Source organism: Cimex lectularius, unplaced genomic scaffold (genome assembly GCF_000648675.2).
Source record: "Cimex lectularius strain Harlan isolate CLEC.00 unplaced genomic scaffold, Clec_2.1 scaffold173, whole genome shotgun sequence".
Lineage (NCBI taxonomy): Eukaryota > Metazoa > Arthropoda > Insecta > Hemiptera > Cimicidae > Cimex > Cimex lectularius.
In genome coordinates, this window is record NW_019392800.1 from 687,267 (window position 1) to 708,629 (window position 21,363).

Here is a 21,363-nt window from a genome sequence, read left to right on the forward strand (position 1 = left end):
CTTTCTCAACAAGCAGAATTTTTTTTTAAATAAGAAGCTTTTTTATTGGCAATTGCCCATTTGATTACCACCTTAAAAAAGGGACAAACTAGATCAAAAGGACCTGAAAGAAACATACAATAGTGTGGGCCAAGATTTTTTGTATACAACGATTAGACATCTGGTCCAAAAAGCTTAGAAAAAAGACACGGGATCAACTTAAAAAAGATGAATACTCAAATGTCTGACAAAATGAAATTAAAAGAAAATTTTGACATGCCCAAGATGTTTAGAGGAATGAAAACTGATCTTGGTATACGAATGGATCTAAAATGGAACATGGAGTGAGAGCAGGAGAGCCAAAGGCACATACGTTGACAATGTGAAACCTCTAGGCCCAACAATATTAATTTTCCAAACTGAGATCGGTGTAATAGAAGTCTTTGCTCAAAAAAATACTTAAAAAAAGATTAAAATGTGCACAGATATATTGGACTTGTGCAAAAATAGTGCAGGTTTTGAAAAGGCATTCAAAACTATTTTTAATTTTTAATATAAGGTAAATTTTGCGAAATCTTTTCCATCACAATCTATACAGATTTCCGTGTAATAAGCGCTTGTATTCCGCTGACATAAAAATCTTTATTTCCTCTCACAATAAAGTCTTGGGAGGCGTTTTCGCCTTCTCCGCGTTCTCTAAAAATGTATCCCTCAATAAATGATCAATATGCCTAAAAAAAGGGAAAGGTCGGGTGAATATGGAGGGTGCGGTAAAGTTGCATATCCAAGTCTTAAGTTTCCGCTACATGTGGCCTGGCGTTACATGAATTAGAATCGGCCCTCCGGTTTACCAATGCTGGACAAAGACGTTGCAGTTTCCCGTGCATTTTGTCAATTTCTTGGCAATATTTTTCTCCTGTGATAATTTCACCATAATTCAGGAAATTATAGTAAACCCCAGAAGTACACTTCCAAACCGACACCGTAACCTTTTATGGGTGCAGATTTGGTTTCGGGAAGTGTTTTGGCGCTTCATCCTAATCCAACCACTGGCCTGTACGCCACTTGTTATCGTACAGATTCCAGTTCTCATCAGGTGATGATTCGATGGAGAAATGGATCATTTTGGTGGCGCAACAGAAGAGACATGCAAATTTCAAAGCGTCGTTTTATTTTAGCTTCGTATAGTTCGTGCGGTACAGAGCTTTTTTACCAATTTACTCCAGATGACGAACAACTGTGGAGTGGTCAACACTCTTACTCTTCCGCAATTTCCCGTGTTGCCTTACTGAGTTTTCTTTGAGTTGGTCGTCGTCCACGACAGAAGGCCTACCGTGACCTTCCCTCTCTTAGAGATCGAAATCTCTGAAACCATGGCTGCACCGTGCATACGCTAATGCTTCCCTCCTTCCAAAATGTATTGATGTTACGCGAGGTCTGAGCCGCTCTCCGCCCAAGTTTAAATTTGTACAAATAAATTAGACCAAAATCTACTTTGGATTTATGGACACCTATTTTGGATTTCCAAAAATAAGATCCCACGCCAGTAACAATTTAATCTGACGTAATGTACAAAATCAATTGTTTAAATTGTCCGGCAACTTACATCGGTATTACATCCCAATGTATAGATAAGAGAGTAAAGCAACATAGCTATAATTGCAAAAACCCAAACAAAATCCTACAGCACTGGCTACCCACCATTTTGAACACAGAACAAAACAAACATAAATGTAACTTTTTAGCAATAGTTTACATAAACAATGATAAACACAGCATCAATTACAATTACAATTAATATCATTAATCAAATTCGATATCTATAACACACAAAATATACAATACAACATATAAAACAATCATTACGCTCCAAACATCAAACAATTTCTCCGTAGTCCAAATCCCAAATAATTGATCCTTCCTTCCCTTATAATCCCGTCTGTAATAAGCCCGAACGAAAAACCATTCCCCCTTTTTCCCATTGTAGGCCCATTTCACCTCAAAGAAGCCGGCTCCACATAGAAAAATGAATTTCTGTCTCTACTTTCAAAATCAAACACATATAAACAAAAAAACATTTACATCGCTAACACTCCCAACACGGCACACATCCACACAGAAAACACACACTTTGAGTGAGTCCAAATACTTTGATTAAACCTAAAATTTCTACTTTGTGTACATCATTGTAAAAAATCATTTTCACATCTTACACATGTATTTGTATAATGTAAACACATTTTGAAAATCTGAGGCCCTGAAGGTGATCTAAATAAAGATCGACACTTTGGCACAATAATGAAAATGTTTTTCTAAACCTACATCACTCAAGACCGCATATCACGATCTTCAAATAATCATTAATTAACGGTCACTAAATACTACACTTTTCTTGGATCATGGACAGTTGTCACTGTCACTGAAACTGTCAAGGTATACATATTTTGATTTAATATCTAATTGTGCGTTTTTTTATACTAATTATTTTTCTACAACAAAGATAAACACAGTATCAGTTACAGAACAGACACACGTAAACTCAGTCGCAGCTAAGCTAATATCATAAATCAAAAACATATAAAACAATCATTACGCTCCACACATGAAACAATTTCTACGTAGTCTAAATCCCCAACAATTTATCCTTCCTTTCCCTAATCTGTAATAATCGTGAAAAGATAACTATGCCCGAACGAAAAACCATTCCCCTTTTTTCCCATTGTAGGCCCATTTCACCTCAAATAAGCCGACTCCTCATAGAAAAATGAATTTCTATCTCTACTTTCTTTCCCACTCCTTCAAATTCCAACGTATATAAACATAAAACATTAATACCTCACTGGCAGTTTTTAGTTTGCATTTGTATAATTTAAACAATATTTATAAATCCCCCGCCCTGAAGATGATGTCAATAAAGATCGAAACGTTGGCACGATAAAGAAAATGTTCTTTATCGTCACGCCGCATCTCACGATCTCCAGATAATCATTAGTATATTGATGTACGCGATACAAATAATAATTGTCAAAAATCTTATGAAACTAAATTCTTAAGAGACGTTGTGTACGAGTTAGTAAACTATGGAAAAAGGTTACTTTTCGTGAGTTTTTTTTCTACCATCAACCAGGGGATCCATTATGAAAACAACCCCTCTCAGTACCCACCTATCAACCCCAACTTATTATTTAACCGCCATCGTCGCCAAACGATCGAACAGAACAGCTGGATTCCGGAGAAGCGAGTTTTAGTATTTCTGTGTTTCAAGATTTTTGAACCAAAAGACACCGAAAAATCAATTTTATTATTTTTTTAGTACAATTTTTTTGTCCCTTAGGTTAGAGTTGATTAATAAGAACGAAACCTGTTTCAATTATGGGAGTCAGAGGAAAATCACTTTCCAAGGATCGCCCTTCGCCCTGTCGGTAGTAATACAGGAACGACATTAGTACAAAAAAAACGTAGCTGGAAAAAGCCAGAGAAAGCTCTTCCGATGTTGGTTTAGACGAATTCCCGAGCAAATACTCCGGCCGACTGTTCGGTGGATCAGATATGATAATGCCCAGGCCTTCTGTCCCGGGCGAAGAAGAATCGGCAAATACTTACACAAACAAAGTTCCGTTTCGCTAAACATGAAGACAACTGGTTGGAGAGTTGAGTAAGTGCTCTCCGGACAAGTAGCCTCTCTAGTACGGCACTCGTGCAGTGATGACCACCCCTCCAGTTAGCTGTCCTTGTCTAAACACACCTCGCCGACCTATTAATACTTTCAACCCTCTTTTAATACCTTCGTGCTTTTTATTGTTTTCACCATTAGGACGCTTCCTTAATGTAAAATAATGTTCGATGGGCAGACAAAGTTAACAAATGGTCAAAAAAGAAAAACCCTCGTGTACGTTGAACATACATATAATATTCGACCCCGTTTACTAACACTGCGAGTAAACGTTCAAAAACTGATGCCAGTGTGAGTATTTATGAATGGATGGTGGAGGTAGAGAGAGAGAGAGAGAGACTGAAAAAATAAAGAAAGAAAGAATGAGAGAGAGAAATAGCGTCCGAGCTAGAAAGAAAGAGAGAGACAGATAGATACAGAGGGAGGGAGATGGAGAGAGAGAGAGAGAGAGACACTGAAAAAATAAAGAAAGAAACAATGAGAGAGAGAAATAGCGTCCGAGCTAGAAAGAAAGAGAGAGACAGATAGATACAGAGGGAGGGAGGGAGATGGAGAGAGAGAGAGAGAGAGAGGGAGAGAGAGAAAGACTGAAAAAATAAAGAAAGAAAGAATGAGAGAGAGAAATAGCGTCCGAGCTAGAAAGAAAGAGAGAGACAGATAGATACAGAGGGAGGGAGATGGAGAGAGAGAGAGAGAGAGACACTGAAAAAATAAAGAAAGAAACAATGAGAGAGAGAAATAGCGTCCGAGCTAGAAAGAAAGAGAGAGACAGATAGATACAGAGGGAGGGAGGGAGATGGAGAGAGAGAGAGAGAGAGAGGGAGAGAGAGAAAGACTGAAAAAATAAAGAAAGAAAGAATGAGAGAGAGAAATAGCGTCCGAGCTAGAAAGAAAGAGAGAGACAGATAGATACAGAGGGAGGGAGATGGAGAGTGAGAGAGAGACTGAAAAATAAAGAAAGAAAGAGAGATAGAGAGAAAGTAAGAGAAAGATAGATTATTAGAGGTAACAATAGTTTACAAAATTATTATTTTTACATTGCTATAATGTTTTTTTCTTACTTTCTGTAGATTTAAAAAAAAAAAAGTTATTAACTAGGTACGTTTACTATAGAGAATAAGGGCGACTACAAATTTGCTCACTGTTGAAAGTTAAATGTTATAACAAATTAGTCAGATTTTTCGCCTTTCGGGCTCATTGTGTGACACTGTCTTCATCTTTTATTTAGAATGTCCACTAAGCAGAGAAATTAAATCCTCAGAAAATTATCTTCCACGTCGGTGTAACTGTAACTGCCCTGTAAACACGGACGTGTCCCTTAAACGGAAGATTCCTCTGTCGGAGGTTTCCTTGTATTGTGATCTATTCCTACAAACATAGGACATGAAAAGAAGGAAGTATAAGTAAGGATGTAAGTATCCAATGTAGCTGAAAATTTGGAGGTCCACATTGATCATAAAACTAGGGCCATACAGCCGGGTATTTTTTCAGGCCATTGAGATACAATCGTCTAAAGAACCGTAACCACAATAAAATGATATCTCTTAAAGATTAACGTATGAATGTGGATTATACGCCAATGGTCATAACTGTAGGAGACGCCTAGGTCGGCGGACTTCGGGCTCAGGGTGCGAGTATTTTTTTAAACATAAAAATGGTAGGTTTATTATTAATGGATTATAAAGAAACGATTGTCGGGGGCTGCGGACGGCGGAGGGAACGTTTTGAAGGGCTATTGTTGGTGGGCTCGCCAGATGCTCTCTGCTACACAATAATTCAATACAAATACCCGCTAACATCCGCCATTTTGACAAACCCCTTTTGAGTACACATTGCCGTTTAATTTGTTCCCCCTTGTTACTAGAGGAGGGCGCATTAGAACGGTGAACCGACGCATGCGCCCCCCCTCGGGGTCCGCCGCGTCTCGTCGTCGAAATCCACCCCGTTTCACACCGAGACCACCGCCGTAAATAATGACTCGTCAGCCCTTTAAAAACAAACAGATATCGGCGATTTGACTAAATTTTGGAAGGTTTTTTTTTCTTAGGAAGGGTAGTAACAATGAATAACAACCGGCTCATAAACACTTCATCGTACACAAGAGTTTGTTTGACTATGTTGTCTCGATTGCCAAATGGCTACACAAACCACTGTGCACAAGCGTACCAGATGTCACCAAATCTTAACACACAAAAAAAACGCTATTAAACTATTTCAAAGTTCTACAAAATCCTAAAACTTGAAGACGTTCTCTCTTATTTATTTATTCATTTAGCCAAACATACGCTCAATTTTTCAATTAAAAATACAAATTTGCCCATATGAAAAACCAAAAAACTAAAATTATACATTTGTGCATACATATATACAGTTAATAATGATACATTAAAGAAGCAAACATAAAAGCGGCTAAGAACGTTAATTGCACAATGGAAAACAATAAACAAAAAATAATAATTAAAGACCTATTGATGAACTATAAAAATAAACAATAATTAATTTATCACTATTATTATTTTATTTTACTTTTTAGGTGTGTTAGGGCCGGCAAAGTACATTGGTCATCGGCATTCCTCTTTTTGTTAGTTTTCTTTTAATGTAGAAAAGCATTAAACAAAAAATAATTATTAAAGATATATTTACAAAGTATAAAAGAAACATTAATTAATTTTTTTTTAAGTTTTATGCCGGCAAACTAAATAGGTCGTCGCTAGCCTTCTCTTATTTGTTCTTTTCTTGTCTTTTAATGTTGAAAGAAAACGGCTAATGGAAGTGCTAACGCAAAAAAAGTTGAAAGACATTAAACAATAAATAATAATTAAAGACCTTATTATAAAGTGTAAAAACAAACATTTTTTAAGTTTTAGGGACGACAAAGTACATTGGTCATCCCCAGTCCTCTATTATCTTTACATATCTTGTTTGTCTTTTAATGTTGAAAAGCATTAAACAAAAAATAATAATTAAAGATCTATTTATAAAATATAAAAATAAACATTAATTACTTTATCACTATTATTATTATTTTACTTTTGTAGGTGTGTTAGTACATTGGTCATCGCCAGTCCTTTCTTTATTAGTTTTACTTTTATTGTCTTTTAATGTTGAAAAACAGTAGTGTAATACTCCAACACTTTTCGACCATCTTCAGTGAGTCTTATGCAGGAGCAGCAGAGCTCGAATTCAATAGAAGAAAGTTTATATACGCTAATAATAGCAGTCGGGCGTCGGTGGCCGCAACGGTTTGGGACGTTGACACGGCGCTCGTCACTGTTAGGTAAAGGTCCCGGGTTCGAATCCAGCGGCCCTGCATTCGAATCCCACAAACTTACGAATGGCCTTTTTTTCAAAAACATCGGCACCCCGAGGGTTCATGTACTCTCGTAGTTGAAATACCCTCGTAAACGAAAATGTTGAATAACATCATACGAAACATAATAATTAAAGGCCTATTTATAAAGTATAAAAATAAATATTAATTAATTAATTTTTTTAGGGCTGACAAAGTAAATTGGTCATCGCCAACGTCTCGTTCTTAGCTTTTTCTTTCTTTCTCGCGTTTTAAGCATACTAATTTCTTATCTTATCACTCCTGCCAAGATTTGATGTTGTAGGTATAACGGTAACCAACTCTTTCTTTTCTTTATCCTAATTCTAGCTTCTCTGTACTCAGGGCATCGTCAATTGTGGATAAAATAACAAACACAAATAAATAGAAACAAAATAAAAAAATAATAAATAGTCTGGTTAGCATTCACACTACCCAAGCGATTCGATATCCTCGGGGTATATTATTATTATTTATTTCTTCAAGTATCGGACGGTCGGTGTTGCAAGTCCTACTTGTTCGTCTGGTAGGCTTTGTTTAACCATAAATTGTTCATTAATGATAAAACAATCAAAGTTATCTTAATGATGGGCTTAAATTTTTTTAAATTTCACGCTTGTTCTTACGGGGTTCTTATGTAAGACCTCTATTTTGCTTTCTTTCATTAATTAACGATGTTGATTCTTCCATTTCTTGTATCAATTTTCTTCTTTCTGCATATGATCTTTAAGTTTCGGTGAACTATCGAGCTTTCAGGACGTAATTCTCTCTCGGAAATGGTTCGCTGGCATCATAAAAATGGTCTGTCTAATGGCGTTTCAAAATCCTACGAAACGTCTTTCTACTGAGGCTTTGAATAAAAAAAATTATTTCTGAAAATCTTTGATCGATTTCGATGAAATAAAATCCATTTTTTATTAAAAAATAAAAAACTACGTACATTAAGAATATGCATAAAAAAACAAAGGGTTGTATTTGAAAAATAAAAGTTGATGGTTAAAAAATATATCATATGTACAATTAAATCCATTGTATGTAGTGGTCTATTGACCAAATGACTTCTTTCAATTAATTAATCTTTTTATGTAAGGTTTTGATTGAAATGAAAAAGTGCACGAGCGGGATTCGAACCCACGACCTTCGGCTAAATACGCCGCTGCTCTAACCGGGACTTCATATGTGCAATGTTAAACTCATACAAACGCCTCCTAATATTAATGTCTAATTGAAGCAGGTTTTATTTTATTACATCGTTTTTTTGGGGTGCTTAGCTTTTTCGGCCTCTATTCTCATAAAGACCGTAGCGTTTTACCAGCAAATTTGTCATAAATGATTATTATCATAGTTTATTCAGAGTAAAAATAAATGAAAAACAACAGATATTGATTAGCATTTTATTACTATAAAAAAAAATTACAAAAGCAGGGCACTTATCAAGAAAAAAAAATTATTACAGATTGTAACAGCCCTAAAGCATCAATCAGTAAATGTGTAGTGTAATATATAAAAGATTTTTAAATGAAAAACCAATACACAATAAAATATTTCCTCTTTAAAATGGAGACATTTCCTGGAGCAAGTTTCATCCCTAGTGCGTGAATTAATCAAATACCATGCTCTTTTAGGATGGAAAAGACACATGAAAGCACCCTCGGTCTTGTTAAAATTATGATGTTAGTTTGTGTCTCTCTGGATCTTCCTTATCAAATAATACAAAAATGTTCATTGAATAAAAATATACCTTCTTTTTGGTAGAACAATTTTTTTTTAAATTGAGACATCCAAAGTCGCTCAATAAAATACATATAAGTTACGTTTGATTTACGGGACGTGATGGTTGAAAAATCCAAACCAATAATCATATAATAAACAAAACAAGGAGGTGTGAGAGAGAGTGAGAGAATTGATGCGGTTTGATCACATTTCAACCAGAGTTTGCCTGCTATCGTTGTTTGCCTTTCGTAAATGAGTGTCACCTTTCTTCCATAATAAATGAATCGACGTTGGTTTTCTTTATCTATTATACGTGCCTACGTTCATAAATTTAGAAGGTTTTCACAAGTTTTTTTTTAATTTTTTGTCCCTACTATTGGTTAAACGTATCTGAACAACTTTAGTAGTCAAAAAGTAAGTTATTCTAAACGGCTCATTATGGATATAATATAAAACCTTGAAATAGAAAGTTTCTGGAGAATTTTAGAACTTTGAGGTAGATTGGAAAATGGTATTTCGTTATTCGACTGTCGGATGGTCGGGTTAGTTAGATCTATTTGTTCTTTTGGGAGTTTCTACCATATAACATAGAACGATAGAAGTCATATCTTTTGTTAATTTTCTTCTTTATGGAGACGATCTATTGGTTTATCGGTGAAATTTCGAGCTCAGGGCCTAGCTTTTTTTACAGAATTCATTCTCGGAAATAATTCATTGGTTTCACAAAACTGGCTTGACTAAGAACGCTTCAAAATCCACCTAATATATTTCTAGGAGGCTCTGCAATAATGAAATAATAGTTTTGCTAAATGTCAGTTATGTTAAAAAGTGAGGCGTCACATTTCAGCCCTATATGTTTTTTATGTATTTCACGTATTTCATGTTCTTTTAACTTGCTAGGCTCCATATCTCGCAATACTCATATATTATATTGGGTTGTCCGGAAAATAATGCAGGATTTTAAGTTTTCATTAAAAAAAATCTATATAAAATATTCTGTTTACGTTTACAGGATTACTCATTTGTATGAATGTCAACACTTATTAATCCTCTTCCAAATGATATTGTTTGTTTACCTCTGTAGCATTCCGCTACTTGGAAATAATTCAGTCATCCTTATAATGTCAAAGCGAGAATTTCGTACGATTTTCTTTTACGAGTTTAAACTCGGCCGAAGCGGAGCCCAAACGGCTAGAAACATTAACCAAGTCTGGGGCGAGGGTTGTGTTAATGAGTGCACTGTGCAAAGGTGGTTTAAAAAATTTCGGGAGGGAGATTTCAGCCTTGAAGATGAAGAAGGTCGTGGAAGGCCTTCCTCTCTTAATGATGATGTTCTGCGATCAGTGGTGGGTGCAGAGCAACTCAAAGTCAGTAAAACGACCGTCGCTGACCACCTCAAGGCGATTGGAAAAGTGAAAAAACTCGAAAATTGGGTTCCACACTCATTAAACGATCGCCAAAAAAATCAGCGCTTTGATGTTTGTGCATCACTTCTTTGTCGAAACAAAAATGACCCATTTCTGGCCAGAATTGTTACATGTGACGAAAAGTGGATTCTCTACGATAACACTAGACGTTCTGGACAGTGGCTCGACAAAGGAGAAGCTCCAAAGCCCCCAACTCATCAAAAAAAGGTAATGGTTACGGTATGGTGGGCTTCATTTGGTTTAATACACTACAGCTTCTTAAATCCTGGCGAAACCATCAATGCTGAATCATACTGTAACCAAATTAATACCATGCATCAGAAATTGGCAGTAATGAAGCCCTCTTTGGTCAATCGGAAAGGGCCCATTTTGTTGCATGACAACGCTCGACCACATGTGTCACGTGTAACGTCACAAAAATTATTGGAGCTTGGCTATGAAACTTTGCCTCACCCACCCTACTCTCCGGACCTCTCGCCTACTGACTACCATTTTTTTAGACACCTGGACCACTACTTACAACACATAATATTCAAAAATCAAACGGAACTGGAAAATGCATTTATTGACTTTATCAATTCTAAAAATTCTGAATTCTACTCAGACGGAATTAATAAGTTACCAACACGTTGGGAGAAATGTATTGAGAGTATGGGAAATTATTTTGATTAAAGAACATTGCTTTAAAGTAACTAGTTTCTTTTTTTTTGTTTAATACCAAAATCCTGCATTATTTTCCGGACAACCCAATAGCATTTAAACAATTTTTTTCTGTTCTAATGTTGAGCTTTCTTATGTCTAATTATAAAGAAATAGAATTATTTTATATTTTAAAAATCTGACGCCGATCGAAGAATCGTTCGTTTTTATATTTTGTTTTCAAAATGTTCACATATAATTGTGATTATCATCTAAGAGTCAATTTTTTTTTGTCAAATACAACAAATATTTTACTTTATCTGCTTACATTTATTTCCATCTCATAAGACTTTTGATGTTTTAAAGAAAGGGTTAATTTGAAATTAAAAAGTGTGAATTTGATGCAGAAAAAGATGAATTTGAAAGTAAGAAAAGTTTAATTTGATCCAAAAAAGGTTGAATTTGAAATTAAAAAGGGTTAATGTGATGCGAAAAAGGGTGAATTTGAAATTAAAAAGGCTTAATTTGGCGCACAAAGGTCGAAATTGAAATTAAAAAGGTAATTTGAAAATAAACAGAATTAATTTGATGTGAAAAAGGTTGAATTTGAAATTAAAAAGGGTTAATTTGATGCGAAAAAAGGTTGAACTTGAAATTAAAAAGGCATAATTTGACGCGACAAAGGTCGAATTTGAATTTAAAAAAGTTAATTTGTTGTTTTAAAAAAAAGGTTGAACTTGAAATTAAAAAGGCATAATTTGACGCGCAAAGGTCGAACTTGAAACCAAAAAGGGTTAATTTGATGCGAAAAAGGTTGAATTTGAAATTAAAAAGGCATAATTTGACGCGACAAACGTCGAATTTGAATTTAAAAAGGGTTCATGTGATGTTTGATAAAAGGTTGAACTTGAAATTAAAAAAAAAGAAAGTTCAAGTTCCAAAAACGTTGAATTTGAAATTTAAAAGGCTTAATTTAATGCAAACAAAAAGGTGAATTTGAAATTAAGAATGGCTCATTTGATGCGTAAAAGTATGATTTGAAATTAACAAGGGTAAATTTGACGGAAAAAAAGCTATTGCCTACTAATCAAGTTCGTTGAATTCCTGGGGTGAACCTGAACCGGGATTTAAGGATTACTGCTTAAATATTGTCAGTCGGAAAAAGGGTTAATTTTACGGAAAAGGTTCGATAATAACAAATGGAGCAAATGAAATTCCCAAGGACTGTAACAGTATTGAAATACTTTACAGTCCTTGGCAATGTTCGGACTAAGTCGGTCTTAAAAAAAATTGAGGCCACCTAACTTAAATATATCATCTGTAAACTTAAGATTTTTTGCCCTGATGATGACGTTAAAATAGGTTGAAAGCTTGGCAGTAACCAAGATCATACCTTCATCCAGAGTGTTCATGTGTGAAAAAGTGGTCTACTTCTACCATTGAAAACATTTCTTAACGAACTAAACTATAAAAATATATCTAAATGAATTGTAATTAAAAGACTTCTATGGGACCAATTATTTCATATTTATTTATTTTTCAAAATGCAGTTATTTGGCTAAAATTGCTTACATTTCATAACATCTCCTACATTTTTTGATGTTTTAAAGGAAGGGTAAATTCGAAATTAAAAAGGGTTGATTTGACGGAAAAAGCTATATACTTTTTCTTATCATTTGTTTTTTACTAATACAGACAGTGTATAAAGGCATATTTACAAGTGATTAATTAATAAAATTTAGAATTTGAATTATTTGGTACGATTGGGCAACAGGAGTTGAGGGTGCCTAAGGAAGAGAATTAACTGAAACTAAAAAATTTAATCAACTCGTCTTCGTTCCATCTGGCGATGTAAGGCATACTAGTATCCTCTCTGAGCTTTACACAGTAAGAGCGGCTGGTAAAAACAGGCCACTTCAACACGTTCAACTCGAGGTAGAAGCATAAATTAAACGTCTCCTTTTTCAGGTTCATCTCTTTGATTCGTAAGCACGCCCATAAAGCCGGGGCGGGAGGATAAATGGCACACAAGGCGTCTCGCGCTGTAACAAAATCATTTTTTAGAGTGCAAATATCAAAACGGGAAAACTCTTAAGGACCAACCTGAGAAAAAGTAGTTGATAAGGGCACACCTATCATTTACGCAGAGATGGTACTGCCTCACGCTATTGTGCTCAAGGATAGTCCAACGGAAGCAAACTGTCACATTTTCCAATAATTAAGTTAGAGTTAAATAGTGATAGGAATGTGAGGAGGTTGGCTTTAAAAAACATAAAAGAGAAAATATCATAACTATTTTTGTTTTCAAGCTAGTTGGGTTCGTCGGTCAGACTTCAATGTTTGCTCTGTACGTTATAATAATAATATTACTTTATTATTTATATAAAATAATCCACAAGTCACATTTATAAGTACATGTAGTGTACAGTATGAAGAAGTTCCGTCTGCCGGAGGTTGAGTAGTCAAACAATAGTTGAACTTGATGCTGCTTTTTATGGATAAAAAAAAGTTCTTCTTAATGCCTCTTGGTAATTCAAATGTAAACAATATAAATCTCTGATAAAATGGTACATGCGGGTAAAAATGAGCCTTGTACTCTCCGACACCGGGAAGTCATTATTCATTTTCCCGGGTTGTGAAGGGTGCATCTTTAAAATGAATTTATAATTCACCCCTGATCTTGAAGAGCCAACGTAACTCAACCAGAGAAGTTTGCTTCTTAAGTTAGAGTTAAATAGTGATAAGAATGTGAGGAGTGTATAAATTCATTTTTCCACATCCTAAATGTATTTGTTAAATGTAAACAATGTTTGTAAATCCCAGGCCCTGAAGATGATCTCAATAAAGATCGAAACGTTGGCACGATAAAGAAAATGTTTCTCTGAAACCTACGTCACACCAGACCGCATCTCACGATCCCCAAATAAATTAGTATGAATATATTTTAATCGAAATTGTCAGGTTAACCTTCAAATTAAGGAATCAAGGCAAAAACATTGTAATATGCTGGATAAAAGGGCTTGCAGGTATAGAACATAATGAAAGACCAGTTAGCCAAGGAGGCAACCATTAAAGGTTCTCCCACCCGCATCTAACCGTCGGAGAGGTGACAAACAATATCAAAAGAGACGTGAGCAGAAAGTGGCAAATTTGGTACGATACGGGCACAGCAGGGAAGTTCTACCGTTCATTATTCCCAACATTACAAAAGAAGCCGTGGTTTCAAGAAATAGAGAGAGGAAAAGCTTTCTTCTCAACAATTACACGACTCCGAACTGGCCATGGCATCTGCGGTACATATTTATACAGAATTAACTGTAGAACATCGCCAAACTGCGCAACGTGCGATGTAGAAGAGAGCCTTGACCATGGATATACTACTACAATGTATCGAATATGAGGCACAGCGCGAACAATTTCTGGAAGAATTGGACGCCCTGGGACAAGTGAAAAGGCCACTGAACTTAAGCTCGCTGCTGGCAGAAAATGACACTTGTTGACACACCTTGTTCAAATACTTCATGAATTGTGATATTCTTGAACCTTGATATTCTTCAACCGAGACCTTACATACAAAGAATAATTAATTGAAAGAAGTAATTTGGTCAATCGACCAATAAATATAATGATTTTAAAATATAGTTGATATGGAGTTGCAATATAAACAAATACAACTAGTCTACTTTGGTCTCTGGGTACAAATTTAGTCAGGAATTGTTTTACCCAGAGTGTTTTCCAGTTGCTCATATCTTTTATAGCCCCAAACTTGTGAGGCGTAACAAAGAGTCGAACAGAATACCGCGTTAAACAGTTTCAATTTCGCGGGAAGGGGGATCATATTTTGAGAAAACCTTGCCACTGTTTTGAGCCAATTTCGTTGTGGGTACCTTTATATTGATTTGGTGGCTTGAAGACAGGTGTGGGGTCGAGGAAATTCGGAGATACTTGTACTCTAATTGAAATTGTAAGTTCAAGGTTTGGCTCTGAATTTTCAGACAGCAAGCCTATCAAGACTTTCCCTAAGGGAGTATCCTAGGACCAATCCTCTACACAGTGTACATTGCTGTCATACCTATACACCCTAACATTCATATATAGACTACAAAGTAATCCTCTCTTCACATTCTGACTCTCTCCTTTCAGCATAAGCAAGTCAAGACCACCTAGACCTTATTACCGACTGGGTGGCGCATCAAGCTAAATGAACAAAAGAGCTGGCACGTGACAGTAAAAGAAGTCCTGCCCACCATGCACATATACAGTATGGTAATCCCTCCATCCAACCAAATCCGCTACCCTGGGTTGTAATGGACAGCACAAGTATATGAATATACACATAAAACAAAACATACAAGAACTGAACTGAAGATACGGACAACTCAGTCCTGGACCCAAATCCACAATGAGTATTCACTACGCACTAACAGTATACGAAACACTAATTAGACCGATTTAAACTTACGGAGTAGAGCTGTGAATCCAATCCTTTCAATCTAAAACCCTCCGTCCCAAACTCAACGGTACCTTCTATGTCACTAACCAAACCTCAGAGACCTACATATCCCACTACATGATCCAATCTCGATTCCACAATTTCCAATCCAAGCTCTCTTTCCAAAATACTCTAGCTCAAGCTCTCTCATCCACGACCCATTTCAACAATCATCCACGCCGCGTAAAAAGACAGGTCGTAACCTCCTAACGCAACTCTAAACCTTAACCAACAATCCAAACCACTGAGAGTACCAGCAATGGCCGGCTCCCCCCCCCCCATCACCGTCCCGTAGTCTCCAGGTGCTCGATCAGTTATTGATCGCTACCAACAAATTATTAAATGTGTTGTAGAGAAAACAATAATATTAGAAAAATCAATTTGACTGATATTAAAAAAACCATCGTTCCTTAGCACGTTTACCCTCCCCCCTAAACATAACAATCTTAAACTGGTCTAAATTTACTCCTAAATTCCAGAATTTTAATATGGCAAATCGTCCGCAAACAGTAGCGGGCTCAGTACGCAACCTTGTTTGACCGCTGTTAGTTCTGTACGTTATATCTGTCATTCTTTGACTCGGATGAACCTCCATAACATAGAGAAATCTCACTGTTTTTCATTTTAGTCATAATGTCTTTACTTCAAATGTATATGTTATTGTTTTTAAGCAAGCTTGCACAATATAAATTTACTTTATACTGCAATTATACAACGTTGGGTTGACAGGGTTGATAATGAAATAAAGGTTGATTTTATACGGCAGAAGAAAAAGCAACACGATAGTTTGTACTTACACGGGGAGGGGGATTATTTTTTAAAATATCTTGTCCAACCTCGAATTGACGTTTTGCGAAAGAGCCGGTTAAAGATAATGAAATAGAAATAGTAAAAAACTTTCGAACTGACCTTTAACGGGGTGCTTTTGTTCGGCTTTGTCGAAAACGCACAAGTAACAATGTGTGTTGTTGCAAGTATATTCGGTTATTTCCTGTAATTTGTTGTTGGCATTTTCCGCAACACCTTTGCCGTATTGTAAAAGCTTTCCCATCGTGTTGGCAAACTTACTGGCGTCCTCGATGACCTTCTTTTTAAGAACGGCGAATGATTCTTTGGCGGACAAGACGGCGTAATTCTCAGTTTCCGATAAAAAATGGGCTAAATCACGGTTGACGGTGTCGTCGGAAGTCAGCTGGAGATCTAGGAGTATAGATAAATGATATAATTACTCTTTTAAGCCAACACAGTTTTCACACGATTACCAAATATTGGATTTTCTTGACGTTTGGTTAGCCAAGGTATAGTTCCAAATGACGAGGCGGTGGCACTTATTCCTAAGAGAATAATTAAGGTTTTCATTTTCCTTCACCTCTCAACACCGAACGCACGATTTGATTTCTGATAGTTTCATGAAATAAAATCGTTTTATACGAAGAACAATAGAATAATATTTGCATAATTGAATAAATGTTGTCAGAGCTGAAATAGAACCTCGGAACGACACTTGGGTAAAGATGTTGCCCTCTAGTAAATTAAACATAAAATCAAATATAAATGACGACATTCGGCTCGAGTCATAGTTCATCCTTGGGGGGGGGATAGAATATCTACGATTTTCGTGACACAGAAATTAAGTAGTTGGTAGAATACTTTATTGCTTCTACAGTTATGAAGAATCCTCCCATGAATCAATTTGAAAAAACAAAATCGACTTGCAGAAGTTATATAGATTTATTTCGAACGGTTTTAAATCGGGAAAAGATCCTGGCCCCCTGTGTAATACCACATACCATATTGTATGTATACAGCTTCCAGATAATTACTAATTCCCTAATTTCGTGGACATTTGCATATTGTAAAACAGGTGATTATTCTTTGAATTTGAGATATTCATAAATTAGATGAGGAAGAAGTAAAGTTTTAAAAATAATGGGCGTTAGCTGAGAGCTTAATTTTGTGTTTCATAGAGGGGGGTCAAAAAAAAACAAAAGAACTTTGATTGAATGGATTGCATGTTTTTTAGTTTTGAATTAAGTTTAAACAAAACGTGCCGCACCGACAATGCTCATATTGTTGTTTTAGCATCATTGACAAAATTGATTTACGTATGTGCGAGTCTGAAAAAAATGGTAAAAAAGATGGTAGTCGAAAGACTTCTGATAGTTCAAAACAGCGAGAATAAACCAAACTACAGGTTCATCAGACGTAAGATACAATTTAAAACATAAAAACAAATGGTAAATCTGGAAGCAGAATATATTTAAATAACGTAGGTCGGCGGACAGAATTAACCCCCTGTCGAGGCCCTTCTGTATCTAAAGGATTTTCGGATGAGTGGGCACTTACCATGCCATTCAGTTTTAGTCTATTTGCGACCTGTTCACTCTGTCCAACACTTTCTCGTTAAATACCGTCATTAATTACCTTCATCTTCATTTAAGGGAGAATTTAAATCATCATAAAATCATTTACGGGAGGTACTATAGTAACACTTGCTATAGCGCCTGGTGCTTTCTACAGCAGTTGATACTACCAAGTTATTGATTGGATAAACTTTGCAGGAACATTTTCTTTCCACGTTTTCTTTCCCTAGCCTGTACATATTAATAGAGATTACAAATATGTGCGTTATATGGTTTTCTCTTTCGACAACTGCTAATAAACAATCCAACACTGGTATTCAATATGAAGTATTAAGGGGCGGGGAGGTCTCGAGGTCATCGATGTTTAAGCGTAGAGAGGGCAGTAGGCTTGTACAGGTTGAAATGGTGTGGAAGGTTAGTCGAATCAGTTCGTTGACAAAGGAATGTGCATTAAGGATCTTTGACGATCTAACTGAAGACTTGACTGGAATGATTGGTTGTCTGGATCTTGTAAGGCTTGGCGGAACCCTACTCTTAAGCCTGGTTGGAGATTCGTGTCAGTCTAGACCTAAGTATCTGACTTAAGTGGAAGTCTGTAGCTCATTGTTGTTGTTGTTCAATAAAGGGTAAGAATGTTTTTCTCATTCAGTCTTTTACTCCATTTTTGCACCATTCTTTGATAAGCTAAAGATTTTCTTGGGTGGTAGAGGTTGCTTGGATAGGGTATCATCCCCCGCTTGTGATACGTCGTCTTTTATCGGTGCACCGGTCACTTAAATAGGACTCCAGGTTAGGAAAGATCGAGGTCAGGAACTTTTAGAAGCAGGAACGCATCCGTTCGGTGATAAACGAACTTTGAGGTCGTTATGGACAGTGGAGTTGACGATGTAGTTAGTAGCTTTCAAGTTTTCTAAGGACATTTGATTGGTGGGATGGGATGTGCTGAATATTGTATGGCTAAACGGAATCTCACATAAAGTTAGGTTTGGTGGTCTTAAAAGCCTTCCTAGTTCCAAATTTCATACGTCTTTTGTGGATTTTCCTCGTCAGTCATTTAGAGTACTAAATATCTGATGTAAGTGGAAGTTTGTACCTCCTTGTTGACACTGAGTACTATTTTCCTCATTCAGCATTTTCAATTTTTGCTATAGTATTAGTTAGTTTGGTGTTTTCGGATGTTGGAGGCCACTTTAATCGGATTAGGGTGCTACCTTGTGAAATGTGTAATATATGCAACACCTCACTCTGAAGCATCGGTCATTATTTAAACAGGATTACATGTTGGAAGGATCGAGACGTTTGAAACTTTCAGAAGCAGGTAGCATTCAAAGCAATACAATGAAAGAAAAATACCACGCGGAAAGTAAAAATTGCAAAAAAATATTACAAACATGCAAAGTGTAGTGTCATTACAAGACCCTTGAATATAGCGAGTTTAGGCGGACCAAGACGTAATTTCGTAAGGTTTTCTCTCACAATTGTTTTTCTGGAAATATCCAATACAATTATATATGGGAATTGTGAACATGGTATTCCCACTATTTACAATTCGTAAATGAAAGGCGTGCCCGAAGCAGAAAAGCCGTGTTGATCTTTGGGCTTTGCCCGGCTTAGCCATCAGTAATCTCGTCCCCCCCGCTCGCGCTTTGCATAATTTGTTTGCACGACGTCCACTCGCCCGTTATGCCACTTGAGAGATCTCAGCCAATATTTCAACAACCTCAATTTACAAGCACCTAGGGTCATTATACATTATACATTAGTGCACCGGTTATAAAATCACGCAGGTAAATTATTGTTCCATTGTCTCATGATGTAACTTCGGCTCTGATACATCAAATCAAAAACTTGATTTACGAGCAAAAACAGTTAACAGTTTCGCATAAAAGCTATAGGAATAGTGCTAGGGATAAGGGGATAAGATAAGATAAGCATGGGAAAAGAGTTTTAAACTTATCTCGATGGACACAGGCAGTATTTTATTTAAACTTGATGAACTGCCTGTTTATGAGGAGTGGAGAGAATGACCTGGACTTGTGAACGTAGTCAGTTACGAAACAGTCTGGGGCATTAAGAAAGCCGGGTTGTTAACATAAGCAGAAACAACTAGTGGGCTAGTATTCTTCCTTGAGGTACTCCCATATTAGTATTCTTCATGGGCCTGGTTCAAATAGTACATATTTAAATTGTGCCTGCAATCCCCTAACTCAACTTAGTCATGTTTTTTTGTTTATATTGGTTATTGTTTGTATTTGGTTTATAAGTTTATTCATTAGACAGGTCACTTGATAGAAGCATTCAGTTGGTGTTGTGAGGGTTCTGAATCACTTCTCGATTGAACTTGAAAAAGTCTTTTGGCCTTTTGAAGAAAAACGCCTTTCTTCTTATTCTGTCGGCTCGAGTCTTCTCTCTGTCTCTCTATGTCTGTCTGTCTGTGTCTGTCTGTCTATTTGTGTCTCTCTCTCTCTTCTCTCTCCCTCTCTCTCTCCCCTCCTCTCCTCTCTCTCTCTCTCCCCCACTCTCTCTCTCTCCCTCTCTCCTCCCGCTCTTCTCCCTCTCACTCTTTCTCTTTTGCTCTCTCTTTCTCTTTTGCTCTCGCTCTTCTTCTGTTGCTTTCCCTCTCACTCTTTCTCTTTTGCTCTCTCTCTTCTTCTGTTGCTCTCTCTCTCTCTCTCTCTCTCTCTCTCTCTCTCTCTCTCTCTCTTTGTCCTTTCTCTTTCATCTCCTATTCTATTTTTCTATGTATAACTCTGTATTTTCCCCTCTTTTTTTCCTAGCATTCTCGATCTAATCCGTGATTCGATAAATTCATTAAAAAATAATTGCTTATTACTTTTGATGTGATCTTGCTAATATTGAAACACTGTCATTTCATCGGTATTTCCCTCTACAGACTGAAGAATCTCCCAATTTGAACAGTGCTCGTTAAGACGCGAGATGATTGTTCGTCCAATTTCAAGATGGCCCGAGGTTTTTTTCTCTCTTTGTGAAGTAAGAATTTTTAACATGTTCCAAACATGAAGGAGGGGAACGTGCCGTCGGGGGAGGAGAGGTGAGGAATGAAAGGAGTTCAAGTGGGCTCTGCAATCAGTCCTTCTGGTTTAGGTATTGTGAAGATTAATCCGACCTCCCCAACACCGGGGATCCAACCCTCAAACTTCAACGACCGTGCGAGAGAGACAGAGAGTGAGAGTGAGAGCGAGAGAGAGTGAGAGTGAGGCTTTGGGGGTAAAAGAGGGAAAAATGTTTTTAAAAAATGTAGGGTTTCCTACAGTTTCCGGCCCTTTCCTGGGCAAAACCACAGCTTAAAACAGTGAAACATTTTTTTAATGCTTTTGTATATACAAACCGCGTGAGGGCGTTCTATTCCAATTATGTGCTGGAATTAATCGATTGAGTAAGCACGCTGTGAGGGGTGCCAAATGCCAACAAGGGTGGGCCTCATTTAACTTGTAATGTCACGGTTAAAAATGTATATGACTACAGCATTAGTTTCAAGAATTGTACTAACTTTTGCGGTGTTTCAGGTGAAAATATGGTTCCAAAACCATAGGTACAAATGTAAAAGGCAAGCGAAAGAAAAAGCGATGGCCGAACAAAATGCTCAGAATCAGGTAAATTAAATTTTAAGTTTTTTCAATTATTTTTGCATTTTAATTTCAATGTATTAAATGTGACGTAAGGGTTTAGGTATGTGTGTTTTGTGAATTTATAATGTTTTACGTGTAGAAAGCAAAGATGTTTGATGA

At 36.5% G+C, this 21,363-nt stretch overlaps 2 protein-coding genes across 2 annotated transcripts in view; one reads left to right on the forward strand and one right to left on the reverse strand.

Moving 5' to 3' along the window:
- LOC106666673 (homeobox protein Nkx-2.1-like) overlaps nucleotides 1-21,363 on the forward strand; it is a 138,898-nt gene that overhangs the window by 98,758 nt on the left and 18,777 nt on the right. Inside the window, exon 4 of the mRNA XM_014394027.2 lies at nucleotides 21,142-21,228. Within this exon, the coding sequence (XP_014249513.1) occupies nucleotides 21,142-21,228 (87 nt within the window). The remainder of the gene's footprint in view (nucleotides 1-21,141; nucleotides 21,229-21,363) is intronic.
- On the reverse strand, nucleotides 11,757-16,649 carry LOC106666674. The gene is made up of 4 exons (XM_014394028.2): nucleotides 16,514-16,649; nucleotides 16,161-16,451; nucleotides 12,863-12,958; nucleotides 11,757-12,801 (listed from the first exon to the last, which is right to left on the reverse strand). The coding sequence occupies exons 1-4, from the start codon at nucleotides 16,608-16,610 to the stop codon at nucleotides 12,560-12,562; spliced, it is 726 nt and encodes a 241-aa protein (XP_014249514.1). The 5' UTR covers nucleotides 16,611-16,649; the 3' UTR covers nucleotides 11,757-12,559.